This window comes from Neophocaena asiaeorientalis, unplaced genomic scaffold (assembly GCF_003031525.2).
Source record: "Neophocaena asiaeorientalis asiaeorientalis breed wild unplaced genomic scaffold, Neophocaena_asiaeorientalis_V1.1 scaffold45, whole genome shotgun sequence".
NCBI classification, from domain to species: domain Eukaryota; kingdom Metazoa; phylum Chordata; class Mammalia; order Artiodactyla; family Phocoenidae; genus Neophocaena; species Neophocaena asiaeorientalis.
The window spans coordinates 4,711,234-4,730,394 of record NW_020174642.1 but is presented as its reverse complement, the minus strand read 5'-3'; the positions used below and the strand labels follow the sequence as shown (position 1 = coordinate 4,730,394).

Below are 19,161 nucleotides of genomic sequence, written 5' to 3'. Positions count from 1 at the left end.
CTTCTTTAAAGGATACAAGAGTTTCTTAGAGCATCTCTTAGAACCTAGGATCTCAGGGATGGTCTGAAGCTGGGGAATGGATGCCACTGTGAGAAGAGGGGCCATCTCTCTTTGGGCCACGCTGTAGCTGCTTTTCTTTATCTTTTTTTTTTTTTCTTTACGGTACACGGGCCTCTCACTGTTGTGGCCTCTCCCCTTGTGGAGCACAGGCTCCGGACACGTAGGCTCAGCGGCCATGGCTCACGGGCCCAGCTGCTCTGTGGCACGTGGGATCATCCCGGACCGGGGCACGAACCAGTGTCCCCTGAATCGGCAGGCGGATTCTCAACCACTGCGCCACCAGGGAAGCCCCCTGTTGCGTTTTTGTTGTTTGGCTACCCATTCCTTCTGCAATCTTGACTCCCTAGCAAACTTTCTTTGCAAGTATATTTCTTGTCTTTTGTAAGAACCTTTGGTCGCCAGGTCTTTTTTCTATAGGATATAACCAGAACACAGGAGGCTGCTTGCAAAACCAATCTCATTTGAAAGCAGTGGGGTCGCCTGTTTTCACAGAGACCGCAAAAGGGGCCCAGGGAGGGGCATCTGAAGAACCACCCTGGGCTGTATCTTACAGGGGAGCAGAATAGGCTAAGGAGAAAATATCTGCATGTGTCAGAGCAAAGAGATGGTCTGGACAAAGTTGCCCAGGCATGAACTAGATGAAGAGTGGCAGGGCAACCTTGCAAACGTTCTGGGAAGAACACAGGATGCAAAACCCAAACGGAAAACCTATTACGGAAGAAACCATAACCCAACAAAATAAGGACATTCCTCCCGAGTCCCTCGAGCCACACAACTTCATAAGTGTAAGAACCAAACTCAATGTACTCAAATGTAGGAAAACAGAATGAGATATAAAGCAGGGTTGCAGAACTAAGGAAACAGGATAAATCACCATCCTTATAGAGTCGACAACCTGGAAACAGCAAGGGACACCTGGAACGTGGCTGGGACCCGCTCTGCAGCCCTGGGACCTCTCAGGAGGTTAGTGGTTCTCTAAGTGCCATCCCAATACCAGCAGCACCTGGGAACTTGATAGAAATGCCCACTCTTGGGCCCCAATTCCAGGCAATGTTTTCACACACCCTCCAAGTGATTTGGCTGCCCTCTAATATTTGAGAACCACCAGACTATGTGCATCTCCCTCTCAGGCTAGAGCTTGGGCAGAGCAAAATTGCTCAGCTCCATCGCAGAACTAGACACTTTCCTTTTTTTAAAAAAAATAAGTTTATTTATTTTGGGCTGTGTTGGGTCTTTGTTGCTGTGTGCGTGCTTTTTCTAGTTGTGGTGAGCAGGGGCTACACTTCGTTGCGGTGCACGGGCTTCTCATTGCGGTGGCTTCTCTTGTTGCAGAGCACGGGCTCTAGGTGTGTGGGCTTCAGTAGTTGTGGCACAGGGGCTTAGTTGCTCCACGGCATGTGGGATCTTCCCGGACCAGGGATCGAACCCGTGTCCCCTGCATTGGCAGGCAGATTCTTAACCACTGCGCCACCAGGAAAGTCCCAGAACTAGACACTTTCTCATCGACGCCCCGCAAGGACAGAAACAGAATCGGACTACAACACCAGAATTCATTCATTCCCCAAACATTTATTAAGCCTCAAGTGCCAAAGCAGACATTCACCACGTTTGGACGACTTTGTCCCGGACTAGCTGCCCGTGAGGCCCGGTGGCATCTGGAGGCAGGAGGGCCAAGTAGACGGGAGTCTCAGCCCCCTCCTCCACGGTCCTGGAGCCGTGAGCTCCCACCATGTCCGTCTTCACCCACCCGGGGCAGCATGCGTTCAGCAGAATCCTGTCCGCTTGTCTTTTCTCATCCAGACGCTGGGCCAGGATTCTCGATAAGACCGTGACCCCCAGTTTGGACACCCCATAAGCAGAGTTGGGCCAGCCTTCCCTCTCATGCACCTCATTTTTTGTGTCCTCCACGAACTTTTTCATGAGCTCCACCAGGTCTTCCTCTGTGAGTGTCTTACATCGGAACTTCTCCTGCAGATCTTCGCTGCAATTTTCAAGGGCTTTGGAACCCTGTAAACTACTGACATTCACCACTCTGCCTGAAACAGAATAAGAAAAATGTAGAAGCATATCACAAATAAACAATCGTTGGTTGACTACTGACAAACATGATTGAGTCATGGGGCAGGTGTAATTGCTGATTTAAAAAATGATTCTAGGGCTTCCCTGGTGGCGCATTCGTTGAGAGTCCGCCTGCCGATGCAGGGGACACGGGTTCGTGCCCTGGTCTGGGAGGATCCCACATGCCGCGGAGCAGCTGGGCCCGTGATAAAAAAAAAAAAAAAAAAAAAAAAAAAGATTCTAATAAATAAATAGCCGAGCATTTTAAGCCCTTTAAAAAAAATAAAGATTCTAGAAGGCATTAAAAAAAAACCTCCAAAGGTATTCAAAAATGCCTCAAGAATGCACCAGTGGGTTTTAACTTTTTGTCCCTTGTTCTCCCAAAAGGAAGAACACATTTCTGTCAATAACAGGGGCTAAAGAGCAGTGATTCATTAGGTGAGCAGAAGGTAGGTCTGTAGTAGAATCACCAGGTAGTTTTTTTTTTTTTTTTTTTTTTTTTTACCAGGTAGTTTTATAAAACACACCCTCCTACACACACACACATTTCCAGGTACTTGTGAACTTGCTTTCCGGGGGACAGCGCCCTCACCCTTAGATTATTTCCTAGGGTCCTGGGGCCACCTCTGTACCCCTGAGTGCCAAAATCAGGTTTAAGCAATCCCTTGCCAATGACCCTTGTCTATCCCTAATGATGGATACTTTCACATGTGGAATGGGTTGATTCTCCATCCCAGTTTTGATTTTCATTCCTTTTTTTAGCCCATAGTTAACAAACAATTAAATATAATTAGTGAGTTAATATTCATATTAGCAATGATTCACAGCTACTAATGAGACAGATCTGTCCATAAAATAAAATATGAAGGCCAAAAACTAGAAAATAATTTGAAGCATTGATAGAAATCCCCAAACCAGTGAACGTGTGAATTTACACATTCTGTCCAACATCAAAAAGCACCAAATTTGGGGGGTTATTTTCTCACATATACTGAATCCATATTCTTTGCATCCAACAGGATAATTGGATTTTATTTCATTTTCTGAGTGGCATTCACCACAGGTACACATTTGTTGGTGGGGTGTGTACATGCTGGGAGATTCTTGTGGGCCCAGCCCGATACGGAAATGCCCTCACTCTGTCCTTGTACATAAGCATCTCACATAGCCCGCAGGGACCCAAGACTCTTCAGTATATTATTTCCTTCCTTCCTTCTCTCTGTCTCTCTCTGGTAATAACATAGTTCTTTCCCAACTTTTTTTTTTTTTTTTTTTTTTTTTGTGCGGTACGCGGGCCTCTCACTGTTGTGGCCTCTCCCGTTGTGGAGCACAGGCTCCGGACGCGCAGGCTCAGCGGCCAAGGCTCACGGGCCCAGTCGCTCCGCGGCATGTGGGATCTTCCCGGACCGGGGCACGAACCCGTGTCCCCTGCATCGGCAGGTGAACTCCCAGCCACTGCACCACCAGGGGTGCCCTTTACCCCAACTTTTAACTTTGAAAAACTTTGCAACCTACAGAGAAGTTGCAAGAATGTTTTAATAAACACCCATATATATACCCTTCAGCTGAGTTCACCAACTGTCAACATTTTGCCACATTTGCTTTCTATCTTTCTCTTAATTGTAGGCAGATACCATAAACCTTCGCCTTAAAACACTGTAGTATACAGAAGGGCATTCTCTTCCATAACCGCAAATGTGATCCCATTAATCATCGTACAACACTATTATCTAAACTATAGTCCATATTCAAACGTCCCTAATTGTCTCAATAATCTTCCTTTATAGGTTTTTTGTTTGTTTTCATCCTGGGTCCAATGGATTGCATGGACCCTGGAGGGATAAATGGATTGCATTTAGTTGTCCTATCTCTTTAGTCTATTTAGACTAGAGCAGTTGACAGTGATCTTTTTAAAGACTCTAAGCCTTTATTTTATAGTATTTCCCCCAGTTTGGATTGGCATGATTTTTTTTTTTTTATGATTAGATTCACTTCAATATTTTGGCCAGAAATTCTGCTTTGCTGAAGTTATGCTCTTCGTTACTTGCTAAGCAGCTTTGTACTCAAACGCTTGGCTGCTACAAGGAATTAAATTCAAACAGGAAAGGAGGAAAGTAAAGAAAAAACAAATTACAGGAGCTACTCTATGCCTTCGATGGAAATAAAAATCTTCCTAAGAGGAAGAGGCGTCCTCTTTGATCTCAAGGCACACCCCTGGGGGAGAGGCCAAGGGGTGACAGTTGCAACAGCTAAATGGGCCCAATCAGCCCTGAAAAGGGCTCAGCCCACACCACTCTTGGCTGAGGTCCAGGTGGCTCCACGGTCCGGAAACAACCCCTACTGCGTTCCAGCAAGAGTGGGCAAGTAGCTCCCCCTAGTGGCTTAACCTATTCACTCAATCTTGAACCAATAAGCAAGCAGGTTAACTTTCTTTAAAGTGATATTATAAAGCTAAATAAAGAGTGGCTTTTAAGTCAGCTTTGAATGTGGAGAAAGTGACTCCCAACAAACCAAGGGGCAGCGGTGCTCAGCGTTTTGCCCTCTAGAGTGACGTTTATTGAAAAGTCACCACTATTCTCAATGTGTTGCAAACCAAAGATTCCCGCTTTGGGAATTACTGTTAACAGAAAACTGGTTAAAGACAGTGATTCACCAGCACTGGGTTGGTCCCTGAGCCCCACCCTCCCCAAAGACTTCTTTTACCTTTCAAAATGGTTGGTTCACAATCATTTGGTGCTATAATCCTTCCCTAACTAGAACTAATTATCCTGGTTTGATTGAGGGGTGAAGTTAGGCAACTGGGATACTGTTTCCAGCTCTACTACTACCTGGCTGTATTCACTTCTCTGGGGCTCAGTTTCCTTCTCTATAAAGTGAAGGTGTAGACAGATACCATAAATGTACTTTAAAAATGTAAGTTTTTTTCAATACTTTGCATCTTTCAAATTCTATGATTCTAAAATCCATAGGAAGATTTCATGATACTTGGTAAAACACACAGCTACAATGGAATACTATGCAGCTGTGAAAAAGAATAAGAGCCCCAGATATAGTAAGTGAAGAAAGCAAGGTGGCAAACGTTATACTTAATATCCTTTCTTTTTTTGTAAAAAGAGAAGCAAATATATATATATATATATATATATATATATACACACACACACATTTATTTTTGCTTAGATTTGCATTTAAAAATTCTATCCCCTTGACCCTGGACACTCACCAACTCCATGCCCCTGGACCCAAGGCTTCTATGAGCCAGTACCTGAAACTCTACCTGTGAGCTTTCTATGATCCCATCCCACTAAGAAACCAGTAACAAGATCACCTGTGGAGAATGGGGAGGGGCAGACAGGTGGGACTCTCACCATGCATCTTTTTAAATTTAAATATTTTTGCACTGGAGATCATCTTTCTTCAAAATGTTAAATTAAGAAAAGCATGTTTCTAGTAAGAATCACAGAGTTCTTCCTCCTAAGAATCACAGTTGATTTCTTGGGAAAGAAAATCCTCAGGGAAGCAAGGCTTCTCTCCCCACCTCCCAGCACAGTTGTAATTTACACAGCTAGGCTTGTTTGTCAGCAGTGGTCTTCCCCACTGGACTCTGTGCTCCATGGACCGGACTGTCCATGCCCACAATGCTCACCACTGTATTCCCAGCACCAGAGTAATGCCTGGATTATGGTAGGCGCTCAATAAATGTTTGTGGGAAAAGTAATAAAAGTTATTCACCGAATACTTGAAAATGTGGGAAAGATATTTCCTAATAAAGAAAAGTTTCTTTTGGATGCTCTGAACCAGCTTGGCAAAGGTTGGTGCAAGAAGAAAGGAATAGAGGAAAATTCATAGTAATGAGAGAACAGACACTTTCCCCAAGCCCCAGGTGAACTGGGTGAGGCCCGGCCACCTTGGGGAACTGAGAAAGACTCACTGAAGTTGCTCAAAGGCAAGAGGCCTTTGGGGACTTGAAACACCTTATCCTTCTAGGATTCACTTCATGACTTGGGACCCAAGAGCATCACCATGTATCATACACATCTTTCTTTTGGGAGGTGGGGGAGAAGATGAACTTTTCATAAATGTTGAGGGAACAACTGGGTATATGAAAAATGGTACATTTAGATCCATCTCCTTCCTACACAAGGATAAACTTCAAATGAATCAGGTATCTAAACATACATGCATCTCTACACACCTAAGTTCACTCATGCCTGCCTGCATACAAACATACAAGTTCTGGGGGAAAAGGGAACTAATTCTTCCACAAACTTGGAGTGGGGTATACATATCTTTCAATAAAGCTGAAATGTTCGGATGAGGGGCCAGGTACTATGAGAAAATCATGCAGTTTTCTATTTTCCCCCCTACAGAGAAATAGCACCCCTGGGTGATTCCTGGGGGACAGCGCCCCGGCCACACCCCCCGGGGGGTGGGTCACGCCTTGCCGAGGGGAAGCAACCTGACAGTCCACAAAGCTGGACTTACCATGAGGTTTCACTATCGGCAGTAATTCGCTGCAGACATTTCTCGTGGCAAAAAAGTTTGTCTTCAGTGTCATCTCAGCTTGAATGTCGAACGGTGTCGGATCATCAACTTTCAAAAAAGAGAAGGAAACAAAGTGATGCATTTCCTCCTAAAATTCATAAGACAAAGTGGATCTTATCTCTAATGAAAGACAAAACCAGCTAACTTTAAAAACAATAAATTTATTGATTTTTGGCTGCGTTGGGTCTTCGTTGTTGCGGGAGGGCTTTCTCTAGTTGCAGAGAGCGGGGGCTACTCTTCCGTTCGGTGCGCGGGCTACTCATTGCGGTGGCTTCTCTTGTTGCGGAGCACGGGCTCGGCGGGGCGGGGGGGCTCTAGAGCACCGGCTCGGTAGTTGTGGCGCACGGGCTTAGTTGCTCCATGGCACGTGGGATCTTCCCGGACCAGGGCTCGAACCCGCGTCCCCTAGCATTGGCAGGTGGATTCTTAACCACTGCGCCACCAGGGAAGTCCCCCAAACAAACTACCTTTAAAACAATTTTTAAACCACGAGATCCGTGGTTCTCAAACTTGGAGCGTGTGTGGGAAGCACCTGCGGGACCTGTTAGAACACAGCATTCTGGGCCCCGCCCCCAGAGTTTGGGATCCTGAAGGTCCGGGGTGAGGCTCCAAAATTTGCATTTCTAACCAGTTCCCAGGTGACGCCACGGATACTGGTCTGCGAGCCACACTCCGAGCAGCAGTGATCAAAGTTCGCAGTCTTGGATGGGCATAGGAGGCACCTGGGGATTCTGTTAAAATGCAGATGATCACGAAGCACGTGCGGTGGCGGGGCTGGGGATTCTGCGATCCCAGCGAGTGTCCAGCGGGGCAGGCGCTGCTGGCCGACAGCCCACACTCTGAGAGGCAAGACCTTACAGCTGAAGTCAGTGTTCCTCCGTGTGTCCTCCAGGAAGCCGGGTATTTATCCACCAATTCCCCAGCCGTCGGCTCCGGGGGCTGTCAGTCACCCCCCGCCCCCGCCCGCGCTCCCAGAAAGCCCGCAGACCGAGTTGCAGGTGCAGGGCGCTGCCGAGGGCCCAAGGCCAAGGGGATGCAGACTTAATGCTTCACAATGCTTCGATTTCCTCCTCTCTGCCTCTTAGATTTCTCGTCCCCACTAGGTTGTAAGTGAGGCTGGCCTGTTTATTTCTACCCGCGGCACGTGGCAGATCGATAACTTTCTTACTCGAATAATAAGAGTAAGTAATCTCCTTGATCTCCCCCCTCCCGCGCCCCGCGCCCCGGCCCCAAAGGAAGGTGCTACTTCAGACCACACTTATATATGTTTGATAACAAACATAGCTTCCCTGGGGGTGGGAACCACGCTCGCTTCCTTTTTGCCAGAGCCTATCAAACCTCCCCATTAAAAAGCTCCATTAAAGCTCTCTCAAGTCCACTAGCGCGTGCACGTGCGCACTAATCGTGCTCCCGAGATCCACTTCCTGTCCCGAGCAGATGCCTCCTCGTATCTATGAATGCGCCCTTTCAAGGAAAGAGAAAGCCCACAGTGAGTTTGGAGACCCTTCGCAGAGAAAATGTTTCTTGCATTAGAAAGCTGATGAGCTTAGCAGGGCGTGGTCCCCTCGCAGGAGACCGATTCTCTTGCAAACCTCAGCAGCTGTCTGTTCTGGGAGGGTCCTGGGCTGAGCCCTGGCGTGCTCGGGCCCGCAGAGGCCGGCAGGCGGGCGGGGCGCACTGTGCCCGGCGCCCGGGCGGGTCTTGAGCTAAACGAACCGCTCCCGCGACTCCGTGGGAAGCGAGAACCAGCCGTGGGAGGCCAGAGCTGAGTGCATCCCGAGGGGCGGGCTCTGCCTTCCATAACTTAAGTGGGCGGGTAGGGGGCGTATGCGGCTCACTGTCTGGCACCCTCGGAGCGCCCGGGGACCTCCCGCCCCCCACACCTACTCTTGAAGGCGATGCCCGCGTTGTTGACCAGCACGTTGAGCCCCCCGTACTCCCTGCGCAGGAAGGCGCGCAGGGCGCGGATGCTCTGTAGGTCGTCGATGTCCAGCTGGTGGAAGCGCGGACTCAGGCCCTCGGCCTGTAGCTGCTGCACGGCCGCCCGGCCCCGCTCCACGTCCCGCGCCGTGAGCACCACGTCCCCCGGGAACTGCCGGCACAGGTCGCGCGCGATGGCGAAGCCGATGCCCTTGTTGGCCCCGGTGACCAGCGCCACGCGGGTGTAGGACGGCATGGCCGGGTGCTGGGCGCGCGGGGCCGTTGGGTGAAGAGCGAACCGGGCCGTGGGCCACGGGCGGCGCGCGCTGCGGAGGCCCGGCCACAGTCAGAGAAGCCAGGAAGAACTGTGTTCTAGGCTCCAGCGCTGTGACTTGCAGAGAACGAGGCTCCGGTCCTCGGTCCCTCCCCTCCGAGGAGGGGCCGTCTGTTCCTGAAGGTTTCGTAACGCCCCATTCCCGGGTCCGCCCCGTCCCCCGCGATGCGCCCTCTTTTGGTCCCGCCTCTTGAGCCAAGCTGTGGTCTGCGGGGTCGAGACGTTGTTCCCCTAAAGCAAAAGCGGACGGTGACGGGTCGATAGGGTCTAGAGATTCCTTGCAGTTGGATTGAAGAAACTATTGTACGAGAACCCCAAAAGGAGAAAAACAAGTGCTGAGTAATTTTCTTGGGCGTGCGTCCGTCATCCACTGCAAAATGAGGATGTTCGCTTTTTCCTTGACTACAGTGAAATTATTTCGACATGGTAACTGCTTCTCAGGACATAGATCCCATTCCTTGCCTAAGAAACTTAAGAGAGTAATGGGAGAAAAAAAGGTCCCAAATATGGTAACTGCTTCTCAGGACATAGATCCCATTCCTTGCCTAAGAGAAACTCAAGAGAGGAATGGGAGAAAAAAAGGTCCCAAGAACAGATTTACAGGTGTGGGCAGGGTACCTAGCTGTGTGGGATCCTAGCTGTGTGCGCCCCCAAGTGGGAGGGAATGTTTATGAAACTCTCATTGTGGGTGTGAAGCCTCGTACCAGAATGTTTTTATTCATCTTACACAACTCCTACGGGTGCTAAGTGAGTGCATTCTAGGTTTGTCAAAGGAGGATACATATATGCATTTTTTTTCTCTAAGTGAAATTTGTGGCCACAAAGTTCAACTGAAAATGAATCTCCAAAGGTGTGTCACGGTGTGGACAAGCAATGAGAACTCTCCCACCCACCTTCTTTAGTGTAATCTGAGTGCATTTGATCTGAGTGTGTTTGATTAGTGACTTTTAGATTTATGGAGAGCTACGATCTCATTATGACTCAGCTCTACCCAAGCACAGGTTGGCTGAGCTGCCTGTGTCTGTCACCTTGACTCCACTTTCTCCGTCAAGCCAACAGGTGAGGTCAGGAAGGTGGGCACCTGCTGGGGCTCACCCAGTATTTTCTTTTTTCTCCTAAAGATTATTTGGAACTCTATTTTAAAGATATAAGGCTATTCGGGTTTTTTGTTTCTTCTTGAGTGAGCTTAATTCATGTTTTTCAAAAAATTTGTGTATATCACCTAAGTTGTTGACTCTGACGTGAAGTCGTTCATTATATGCCCTTATCAATCCTTTTAATATCAAGAGTGATGCCACTTCTCTCATTCCTGATATTGGTATTTTGTGTCTTTCATATCTTTTTCTTGATCTCTCTGGTTAGAACTATTTATTTATTTATTTTCTTAAGGAAGAAGCTTTTGGTTTCATTGATATGTTTCTCTGTTTTTTCTGGTTATATTATATTTCCATTCTAATCTTCATTTCCTCTCTTCTCACTTTGGGTTTTCTAGTTGGTTTGTGTTGTGGGGTTTTTTTTTGTTTTTTTTAACCATGGAAGCTGAGATCATTGATTTAAGATCTTCTTTTCTAATATAGACATTAAGGGCTATTACTTTCCCTTTCTGTACTATGTTAGTGGCATCCCGTAAACACTGATATGTTGTGTTTTCAATTTCAATCAGTTTAAAATACCTTCTAATTTACTTTTTGACATCTTCTTTGACCAAGGATATTTAGAAGTATATTTTTTAGCTTCCAACTCTTTGGGGATTATCCAGATATCTTGCTGTTATTGATTTCTTAATTCTGTTGTAGTCGAGAACATACTTTGTATGACTTGAACTCTTTTAAAAGAGTTTTTAAAGCTGGGAGAGAGAGAGATGAAAGCACGTTTTTATACAATAGTAATCATCTAAACATCAGCGTGTGTGGCTCTACTTGTAGGATGTTGGGTGGCTCTCCTTGAGGGTACTGTTTTCTCTTTGAAGGATGAGTGATTTGAGGTCATTAGCAAGAAGGATTCTTTTAGGAAACTTGAGGAAGGCATAGCCATCTTGCAGAACGGGAAAGTGAATTTATTAGGGAATTAGGCAGCATTGACCAGCAGAGTTGGGGGCCCATAGGAGACCTGTGGTCATAAATGTCAAGACAGCACAATCGGTCTCTTTCAGTTTCCCCCCAGCATCGTCCAGTCCCTAGTGCAACTGGTGGAGGAAGTTGGAGGGTTGGTGTTTTGCCAGGCTCACACAGCACAGGGAAAGATGTTTTCAAGGAAAGGATTGTAGTGTAGGGCTATGGCATCTAAGGACAGAAGAAAGGACACGAGAGGGTTGGAAATTCATAATAAGGGAAGTACAGTAGGGTTGATGGAACAGAGGTCTCCGAGGGCAGGGCTCCGCTGAAGGCGAAGCTTGGAGATTGGAGCCAAGCCGGGTCCTGGGGGTCAGTGTGGGATGCTTTGAGATCCAGATCTCAGAGGTTGCACAGATGAACCACATGAAGGGGACAGGGAAATCTTGTTGGTGTGAGGAGGTCAAGGAACTGGGAAGCCAAGACGCTGGATGGATCCTGCACATAGCTACTGACCTCCTCAGAGATGAGGAGGGAAGAAAACACTGACCAACGTGCTGGCCTCAGGGTCTGCACCCATTGCTGTTACTGTCCTGAAATTCTTGATTTTTTTTTAAACACTTGTCCCGCATCTTCATTTTGCACTGGGCCCCTCAAATTATGCAGCAGGTAGATGAAGGGGTACTTAGGGTGGCTTGGAGAAAGTCTGTTGCTCATAGCAGTCATTCCCCAATTTTTCGCATTAGAATGCCCTGGGGATCTTCAAAAAAAAAAATGTGCTAATGCCTGGCTCCATCCCCAGACATCGTGATTTAACTGTGCTGGGGTGTTACCCAAGCGTTGGGAGATTTAAAAGCTCTCTGATTCCAATGTGCAGCAAAGGTTGGGGAACATTGGGTTACATAAGAGGAGAGTTAATTGGTTAAAAGTGACACAAAGTTCAAAAAAGAGCTAGGGGTTTTTGAGAGAAAGGAGGAGAAAAGTTTCGAAAATGGCACAGGTTACAGTCCCCTCCCCCCTCCTAGGTGTCCAGCCCTAATCCCCAGAACTGTGGATGTCCCTCTGTATGGCAAAAGGGACTTTGCAAATGTGATTAAATGGAGGATCTTGAGACGGGAAGATATCCCTGGATTATCTTGCTGGGCACAATGTAATCCCAAATCTCCTTATTAGAGGTAAGCAGGAAGGTCAGTGGCAGAAGGAGATATAAGATAAAAGCAGCGAGAGGGAGGGAGGGAAGGAGACTGAGACTGATTTGAAGATGCTCCCATTGCTGGCTTTGAAGATGGAGGGAGGGGCCAGGGACCCAGGGATGCAGGTAACCTCCAGAAACTGGAAAAAACAAGGAAATGAGTTATCCTCTGGAGGTTTCAGAAAGAACACAGCTCTGTTGATGTCTTGATTTTAGGGCTTCGAACCTCCAGAATTGTAAGTTGATCAATTTGTGTTGTCTTAAACCATTAAATCTGTGGTCATTTGTTACAGCAGCAATCAGAAACTAATACAGTTAACACGGAGGATTCTCCCCTTACCTCCAGGACGGAGTGAAAACACCCCTCACTTGTACCCAGTGTGGCATCACACAAAGGATTTGAATTGTGAACAAATCTTAAGAAAATACTGGTTTAGAAAAAACTGTGATACCTTCCTGAGGGTTGAGGAGAAATGAATTGAGGGGAAGAAGCTGCCTGACACCTTCTGACTCATGACCTGGTTGGTGGATCTGAGCAGAAGGAGGCTCTTTTGCCATATCCAAATTCCCACCATCTAAACGGCCGTATTCAGAAGTTATGGGTTCTGGTGTTTTTTTAAAACCTTTTTGATCCCCTTCACCGTTCCTCCCTTCCCCTCTGGCAACCATCAATTTTTTTTTTTTTTTTGTGGTTCATGGGCCTCTCACTGTTGTGGCCCCTCCCGTTGCGGAGCACAGGCTCCGACGAGCAGGCTCAGCGGCCATGGCCCACGGGCCCAGCCGCTCCGCGGCATGTGGGATCCTCCCGGACCGGGGCACGAACCCGCGTCCCCTGCATCGCCAGGCAGACCCCCAACCACTGCGCCACCAGGGAAGCCCCTCTGGTGTTTTTTTTAAAACCTTTTTGATCCCCTTCACCGTTCCTCCCTTCCCCTCTGGCAACCATCAATCTGTTCTTTTTTTTAGATTCCATGTACAAGATCCTACAAGAAATACAAGAAAGAGTAGTTTTCTTTCTCGTTCTGATTTATGTCACTTAGCCTAATGCCCCCAAGTTCATCCATGTTGTCACACAGTAACAGGATTTCCTTCTTTTTTTGGGGCTGAACGATCTTCCACTGTATGTACACCACATCTCTGTCCATTCTCCTATTAATGGACACTTAGGTTGTTTCCATGTCTTTGCTATTGTAATTAATGCTGCTATGAACATGGGAGTGCAAGCATCTCTTTGAGATAATGTTTTCATTTCCTTTAGATGAATACCCAGGAGTAAAATTGCTGAATCCCATGACAGTACTATTTTTAATTTTTAAAGGAACCTCTGTACTTTTTTCCATAGTGGCTGCACCAATTTACATCCCCACCAATAGTCTGTAAGGGTTCCCTCTTCTCCACATCCTCTCCAGCATTTGTTATCTCTTGTCTTTTTTTTTTTTTTTTTTTTTTTGCGGTACGTGGGCCTCTCACTGTTGTGGCCTCTCCCACTGCGGAGCACAGGCTCCGGACGCGCAGGCTCAGCGGCCATGGCTCATGGGCCCAGCCGCTCCGCAGCATGTAGGATCTTCCCGGACCGGGGCACGAACCTGCGTCCCCTGCATCGGCAGACGGACTCTCAACCACTGCGCCACCAGGGAAGCCCTCTCTTGTCTTTTTGATAATAGACATCCTAACAGGTGAGAGGTGATATCTCATGTCTTTCATTCGCATTTTCCTGATAATCAGTGATATTGAGCACATTTTCATGTACGCATTGGCCATTCATATATCTTTTTTGGAAAAATGACCATTCAGGTACTTGGACCATTTAAAAATTGGATTATTTGTTTTTTGCTATTGAGTTGTATGAGTTCTTTATGTATTTTTGGATATTAACCCCTATAAGCTAACGGTTTCCAAATTTTTTTTTTCCGCCTTGTAGGTTGTCTTTTCGTTTTGTTGATGGTTTATTTTGCAGTGCAGAAGCTTTTAAGTTTGAAACAAGTCCCACTTTTTGTTGTTGCTTTGTGCTCTAGGTTTCAAATCCATCAAAATCATTGTCAAGAACCATGTCAAGGAGCTTTTCCCCTACATTTTCTTCTAGGAGTTTTATGCTTTCTAGTCTTACATTTAAGTCTTTAATTCATTTGGGGTTAATTTTTGTGAATGGTGTTAAGATAGGAGTTTAGTTTCATTTTTTTAAACATGTGAATAATGAATTTTCCTAGCACCATGTATTGAAGAGAATGTCTTTTCTCTGGTGAGTATTCTTGTCAAACATTAGTCAAGTGTATATGCATGGGTGAGAGAGCTATTCTTGAGGCCACCGTAGTGCCTGTCCCTTTGGAATCCTGGAATTGCTTTCTGGCCTCTATGTTCACAGTGACATAAAAAGGGGTACTGTTTATTGTAAACATTGCTGACTTGGAGCAAGACATTCTCCCTGCAGATGTGGTATGAATCAGTTCAGTGTGGTGTCTGAAAGGCTGGGCTCCATGCCTGAATCGACTGTGCCCATGCTAGGCTGGAGAAGGGTTTTGGGGAGGTCAGGGATCTTTAGTACCATCAGGCTGGTGAAGCACCAGTGCTGAGAAATGTGGATCTAAGAGCCCTTAGCCCTGTTCTTGGGACCCACGTCACTGCTCATTCTAGAACAGTATGGCCAAGGGTGGGGAAAACCAGCCGTTTTTGTGCATTTCTAGTGAGTATGTAATGCAGTATTACCTCCTTGGAGAGGAATTAGGCCCTATCTATTGAAATTTAAAATATACATCTCTTCCTGGAGGGAAATTGTTGGGGGAATTTATCCTACAGATAACCTCCTGTGGGTGTGAAATGACGCCAGACAAGGATGTTCTTGAAAAGCAGCTCCCAGCCAAGTTGTTGCAAAGGTCACAGGTTATCCAGTAAGATGATAATAGTGGTAAATTATTTAAAGTGATACATTTTAACTTGTTTATCATCATTGGAAAGGTACAAGTGTTTAAATTATATTTGAACACTTTTTGTATGGCTTTCTCTGTAAACCTCAGCAATTATTCTGGGCCCGTTTGTTTATGTAATAATTGGTGGTAGACAGTGCCCTCTGCTGGCCTGATGGCTACACTTCATGGCATGTTTATCTGTTTCCTGTGCCTGTCGTATATAGCGAAGTACCCAAAACTGCATGGCTTTAAACAACAGGGATTTATTTTCTCACAGTTCCGGAGGCCAGAAGACCTGTATCAAGGTGTTTTCAGGGCCATACTCCCTCTCAAAGCTCTAGCAAAGAACCCTTGTGGCCTCTTGCAGCTTCTGGTTGTTGGCAGAACTCCGTGGAGTTCCTTGGCTATGGCAGCATCACTCCCATCTCTGCCTGCATCCTCACGTGACCTTCTTCCCTATGTGTCTCTGTGTGTCCTCTCCCCTTCTCCTGAGGACACGAGTCATTGGATTTGGGACCTGCCCTCACCCAGTATGACCTCATCTTAACTAATTACATCTGCAAAGACCCTATTTCCATATAGAGTCACATGCTGAGGTAGTGGGTGGACATGAATTTTGTGGGGACATCATCCAACCTACTACTAATCTTTAAACTTTCTGTTGTTTCATTTCAGTCAGTATAATCAATGACTTATTCCCGACTTGTTTATCGTAAGTAAGGATTCTTGCCTACATGTATAACATGTAGCTTTCTTTTGCTATAATTTGCTCTTATAGTCATACTTTTTTCTATCATCATAGAAATTATATATGATATCTTTACTGTTTTTTGTTATCTGGCATTAGGTTTCTCCCAAGAGAACTTGATTGGATTGTTAACTGTCTTTTCCTTCCCTCCCTTCCTGGCTTTTTAAAGAATAATAGCTAATCTTTATTGAGTTCCTGCTCTCAGCATTTAATAGTGCAACCCCTTTTATTATAAGGTGAGGCTTGCTATACTGTAGAGCCAAGCTTGGGGGACTCCTTTTGAAAGCAGACTTGAAAGTGCCTAGAGAGCCACACTGATGTCCTTTCACAGCCGTCTCACTGCTTTCTGCTCCTCTCTGTTTCAGCTGCTGGTGGGTACATCCAGTTATCAGTGGCCTATAGAAGAGAAGATTGTTTAGCAATCATTTTCCAGAGACATTATATTCCTTGGGAAAGAATCTTTGTGCTGCTGTCAAAAGATATATTTATCCTCTGCTATTTAGCAACTCTTATTCTTTGAACCTTCTCTTCAAAAAAAAAATGAGCTTTATTAAGAGAAAATTCACATACTGAATAATGCACCCATTTAAAGCACACTGGTTTTTCATAGGTTCACAGAACTGTGCAACCATCACCACAATTTTAGAACAGTTTCATGAGCCCCCAGATACCCCATACCCATTGGTAGTTACATCCATTCCCCCTGAGCCCTAGGCAACCACTAACCTAATTTCTGTCTGTAGATGTGCCTATTCGGAACATTTCATATGAATGGAATCATAAGATACATACTCTTTTGTGACCAACTTCTTTCACTTAACATTATGTTTCCAGGTTTATTTGTGTTGTGGTATCTCATTGGCTTTTGAACTTCACATTTAGCAAGTCTGATTTTTGATGGGATTTTATACTGAACTTTTAGTTCATAGAAATATTTATTTCTAAAGGTATTAATTGAACACAGTAAAATTGATACAATAAAGGCATTATAGACTTTATGGCTTTAGAAATCAGTTTTTTAAAACTATAAATAAATATAAATATGGTCAAATTTTCAGAATTTTAACTAATTAAAACATTTCAATATTCTATTTTGCTCATCTATACTTAACTTATTTTACATTTTTAACTTAATTTAAAAAATTTGTTTTAAAGTGCTAAGAAATTGCTGAATTAAAATATATTTTTTGAAAGATCAAATTTCTGAAGCTGTAGAAGTCTTCAATATCTTAAGCAATTTATATCTAAATAGAATTTTACAGATAGATTCCCATTACCAATTTTAATTTTAAAATTAAAACTGTATTTAAAATTAAAACTTATTGCTGCATAGTGGATTACTCAAACTTAGTGGTTTAAATCAAGAAACATTTGTTTTCCCACAGTTTCTGTAGATCAGGAATTTGGGAGTGGCTTAGCTGGGTAGTTCTGGCTCAAGGCTCATGAGGTTACAGTCAAGATGTCAGCTGGGGGTTTCCCTGGTGGCGCAGTGGTTGAGAGTCCGCCTGCCGATGCAGGGGACACGGGTTCGTGGCCCGGTCCGGGAAGATCCCACATGCCGCGGAGCGGCTGGGCCCGTGAGCCATGGCCGCTGAGCCTGCGTGTCCGGAGCCTGTGCTCCGCGATGGGAGAGGCCACAACAGTGAGAGGGCCGCGTACCGCAAAAAAAAAGATGTCAGCTGGGGCTGCCGCCTTAAAGGCTTGACTGCAGCTGGAGGATCCCTTCCAAGATGATTGACTCATATGGCCTTTGGTTGGAGGCTTCAGTTCTTAGCCAAGTGGACCTTTCCATAGGCTGCTTGGGCATCCTCAAGATGTGGCTGCTGGCTTCTTCCAGAGCAAGTGATCCAGGGGTCAGTGAGAAAGACAGAAGCCAAATTGTCTTTTATGACTTAGTTTCGTAAGTTACATACCATTACTTTGCTATGTCTGTTGGTCACGCAGGCCAGTTCTGGTCTAATGTGGGAGAAGACTACAAAGGGTATGAATAGGAGGCAGGCATCATGGGATGGTCTTGGCTGGCTACTACGAGCTGGAAAGTCATCTGACTCCCCAGACTGACAGTTATTCCCAGAATAATCTGAAGTCAGTCATCAGGTAAAGATTAGGTCAACACTGGCCTTTTTTTTTTTTTTTAAACATTTGAACATCTGAACTTAAAGAATACTGCATGGACCATATGAAAATATATTTTATATGTGTGTGTGTTGATGACAGATTGAAGTCATAGTAATCATAGTTCAGGCACACAGAATGGGGTTGGGCAGCCATTGAGAATCAGGACTCAGATACATCCCTGCACCACTGAGAACTGAAACTTTCTGAACTGTACCAAACCCAAGGATGCATCTGCTAGTTGCAACCTTGTGGTCTCAAGGTTTCCCCTCACAACTTTGTAACTATATCAGACCCCAACCAATCCTTGTTTAACAAGCACCTTTATTTTTTTTTTCCAGCTCCAATCAGAATCCTTGACAAACGACTTATGTAACTGGGGCCTTACTTTTTTGCCTTTATAAGCTTCTATTTTGTAGTCCAGTGGCCCACAGTTCAAGTACTTCTTGAATCTGTGTCTCCTGGCAGCAGTCCTAACAAACCCCAAATTAATGCCTCTTTATTTCAATCAGGTCTTTGTTTCTGAGATTTTGGTTTACAGTGTGTGTTTGTGTGTATGTATATTTTATTTTTTTTAATTAAAAAAATTATTTATTTGGCTGTGCCGGGTTTTCGTTGCAGCAACGGGATCTTCGTTGTGGCGTGCAAGATCTTTGTTGCGGCATGGGGGATCTTTTTAGTCGAGGCATGCAGGATCTAGTTCCCTGACCAGGGATCTAACCCATGCCCCCTGCATTGGAGCATGGATTCTTAACCACTGGACCACCAGGGAAGTTCCTGTGTATGTATATTTTTAAAGTTTGTGCATTTAAAGCAAAAATTCAACTTTTGAAAACGAGTTTCAAATTGTATACTAGCAATCCCTAGTCAATCTTATCAATTGAATCCTGAAGAATTATACAGTGAGTACTGTGATATCTGCGCATGCTTGAGGAAAGACTGCATCATTATTTTGAAATAAAACTATGCTGTCTAGTATGGTAGTAACCAACCACAACGTGGTTATCGAACACTTGAAATCGAACTAGTCTAAATTGAGATGAGCCATAAATGTTAAAATTTCAAAGACTTAGTATACAAAATTATAAATTATCTCACCAATTTTCATACTCATTACATGTTGCAGCGATGATATTTTGATTGTGTTGTGTTAAATAAAATGTTAACACTAATTTCATCCATTTTTTAAAAAATTTTAATGTGGCTTCTACAAAATTAAGTTACATGTGCTTACA

General features: G+C 45.1%; 1 protein-coding gene across 1 annotated transcript; it reads right to left on the bottom strand.

Annotated features, from left to right (window-relative positions):
• Positions 1 to 1,608: 1,608 nt before the first annotated feature.
• Positions 1,609 to 9,194, bottom strand: CBR3 (carbonyl reductase 3). The gene is made up of 3 exons (XM_024758321.1): positions 8,551 to 9,194; positions 6,604 to 6,711; positions 1,609 to 2,096 (listed from the first exon to the last, which is right to left on the bottom strand). The coding sequence occupies exons 1-3, from the start codon at positions 8,837 to 8,839 to the stop codon at positions 1,660 to 1,662; spliced, it is 834 nt and encodes a 277-aa protein (XP_024614089.1). The 5' UTR covers positions 8,840 to 9,194; the 3' UTR covers positions 1,609 to 1,659.
• Between the last annotated feature and the right edge of the window lie 9,967 nt (positions 9,195 to 19,161).

Excerpts from the sequence above, each read along its gene's own strand:
- CBR3 (XM_024758321.1), bottom strand. The coding sequence starts at position 8,839 with ATGCCGTCCTACACCCGCGTGGCGCTGGTCACCGGGGCCAACAAGGGC. Across the intron at positions 6,712-8,550 it reads CGCGGGCATCGCCTTCAAGA|TTGATGATCCGACACCGTTC; the intron begins GTAGGTGTGGGG and ends CTTTTTTGAAAG. Across the intron at positions 2,097-6,603 it reads GCCGATAGTGAAACCTCATG|GCAGAGTGGTGAATGTCAGT; the intron begins GTAAGTCCAGCT and ends ATTCTGTTTCAG.